We start from the raw sequence: 1,580 nt of genomic DNA, 5'->3' as shown, positions 1-1,580 counted from the left end.
ACGTGGTCAATGGAGGCAATAATTCGAACATGGGAACAAGCAGCAACTCGGGCAAGATACTCCTGAGTTTCAGAATCTCTTAACCCAGCTCCATCAATGTTGTGTATCACAACGCAAACAAAACAATCCTTGTCTTCCTCATTTGATCCATTCAAAAATGAAAACAGATCGTCCATGGATCGCGAGGTAAATGGCTGATGAACTTTAGATGTGCTACCTGATGCATTTCTAACTCGGGATTTCAACTGATCCGACAGTACTTCAGCTATGGCTACTATAACCTACACAAAAAGAATTGCAAGACTTTAAGAACACATAAAAACGATTTGATATGTGAGCATCCATTGGCTAAACTATACCTGTTTAATATTGACTGATTGAAGATAGCCATTGATAACTATAACAGAATAATCCGTCAATGCTGTCGAAGCAAAATCCTCAATCAAGGCCTTCTTCGAACCAAATCCATACATTAGAAGTCCAAAACCGCATCTGCATCACAAACGCGATTTTACTAGAGGTATAGAACGAACAACCTTAAAGGAAATGAAAAGCCTATCAATAGCAAGTTCATCGGATTTTAGTTCGTAAAATCCTAAAGTAATTCCGCAAATTACAGCCAAGGAGCTCCTAACGAACAATAGCACAGTTCAACTACCGTGAAAATGGCATACCTGAGCTCAAACTCCCACTTGGAGTACAAACTTTTGTAGCTAGCTATCAGAGCCGCAATTTCTTTCTCATGCTTAGGCTCAATTTTCGCCGCCGCCGCCCTTAATTCCTGAACATTAAGTTCTCACAAATCATTTTCCTACAAATCAAAGTAATTTCAATTTGAAGAACTAAAACACCGGTACCTGTTCGTCGACGACGTCAATGTCGGCGAGTTTCCGCGAAGATTTCTTCTTCGAGCCGCCCAATTCCTTCGCCAGAAAATAATTCCTGGAAAATGCCAACTCTTCGTCGTCCAAATCATCGATCTCCATGATGACAATGAACAGTTACCCCACGAATGTGAGGGAAAATGGCTGCAATGGAGCGAACCCTAGGGAAAGCTCCGTTTCTTTTCCCGCCATTTTTAGCCTTCAACAATTGGGCCGCACCCGTTTACCTGGCGGCCCAATTACACACGAGCCAGATTAAACCAATTGTAAATTTATGAATAAATACGATTATATTTAAATTATTTTACAATTTAATAATATATATATATATATATATATTTGAATTTACCTATATACCCTTTTCAATAAATCATTTTTAAATAGTTTTAAATTATAAAAGCAAAAATATTCTTATCAGCTCACTTTTTTTATTTATCTTTTGCAGTGACATTTTTTTTTACCTGACATTTTTTTTTTACCCTCTCTGTCTAAGTGCTTTTATATTGCTGTAATTTTCTTTTTTTGACCTTAAATAAAAAAAAAAATTACAGTGTGGATAAAAAGGGTAGTTTCGGTAATAAGCTGAAGGGAAAGGCTGAGTAGATAAGCATTTTCAATGAGGTCTAAAAAAAGCGAATTATATAATTTAATTAATCTCTGTTTTTAATTTTTATGCCCAAAAAGGAAACTGTGCAG

The 1,580-nt window shown here is 36.6% G+C and overlaps 1 protein-coding gene across 1 annotated transcript; it reads right to left on the bottom strand.

Moving 5' to 3' along the window:
• On the bottom strand, nucleotides 1-1,047 carry LOC111786499 (origin of replication complex subunit 2-like; the record flags this gene model as incomplete). Its single annotated transcript, XM_023666745.1, is given in 4 exon segments — nucleotides 1-281; nucleotides 360-492; nucleotides 675-781; nucleotides 858-1,047. Coding segments are annotated over 4 exon segments (650 nt in total), but the record flags the coding sequence as incomplete, so codon positions are not given.
• Nucleotides 1,048-1,580: the final 533 nt, after the last annotated feature.

This window comes from Cucurbita pepo, unplaced genomic scaffold (genome assembly GCF_002806865.2).
Source record: "Cucurbita pepo subsp. pepo cultivar mu-cu-16 unplaced genomic scaffold, ASM280686v2 Cp4.1_scaffold001805, whole genome shotgun sequence".
Taxonomy (NCBI): Eukaryota; Viridiplantae; Streptophyta; class Magnoliopsida; order Cucurbitales; family Cucurbitaceae; genus Cucurbita; species Cucurbita pepo.
The sequence above is the reverse complement of the archived record's forward strand: the minus strand, read 5'-3'. Positions and strand labels throughout refer to the sequence as shown.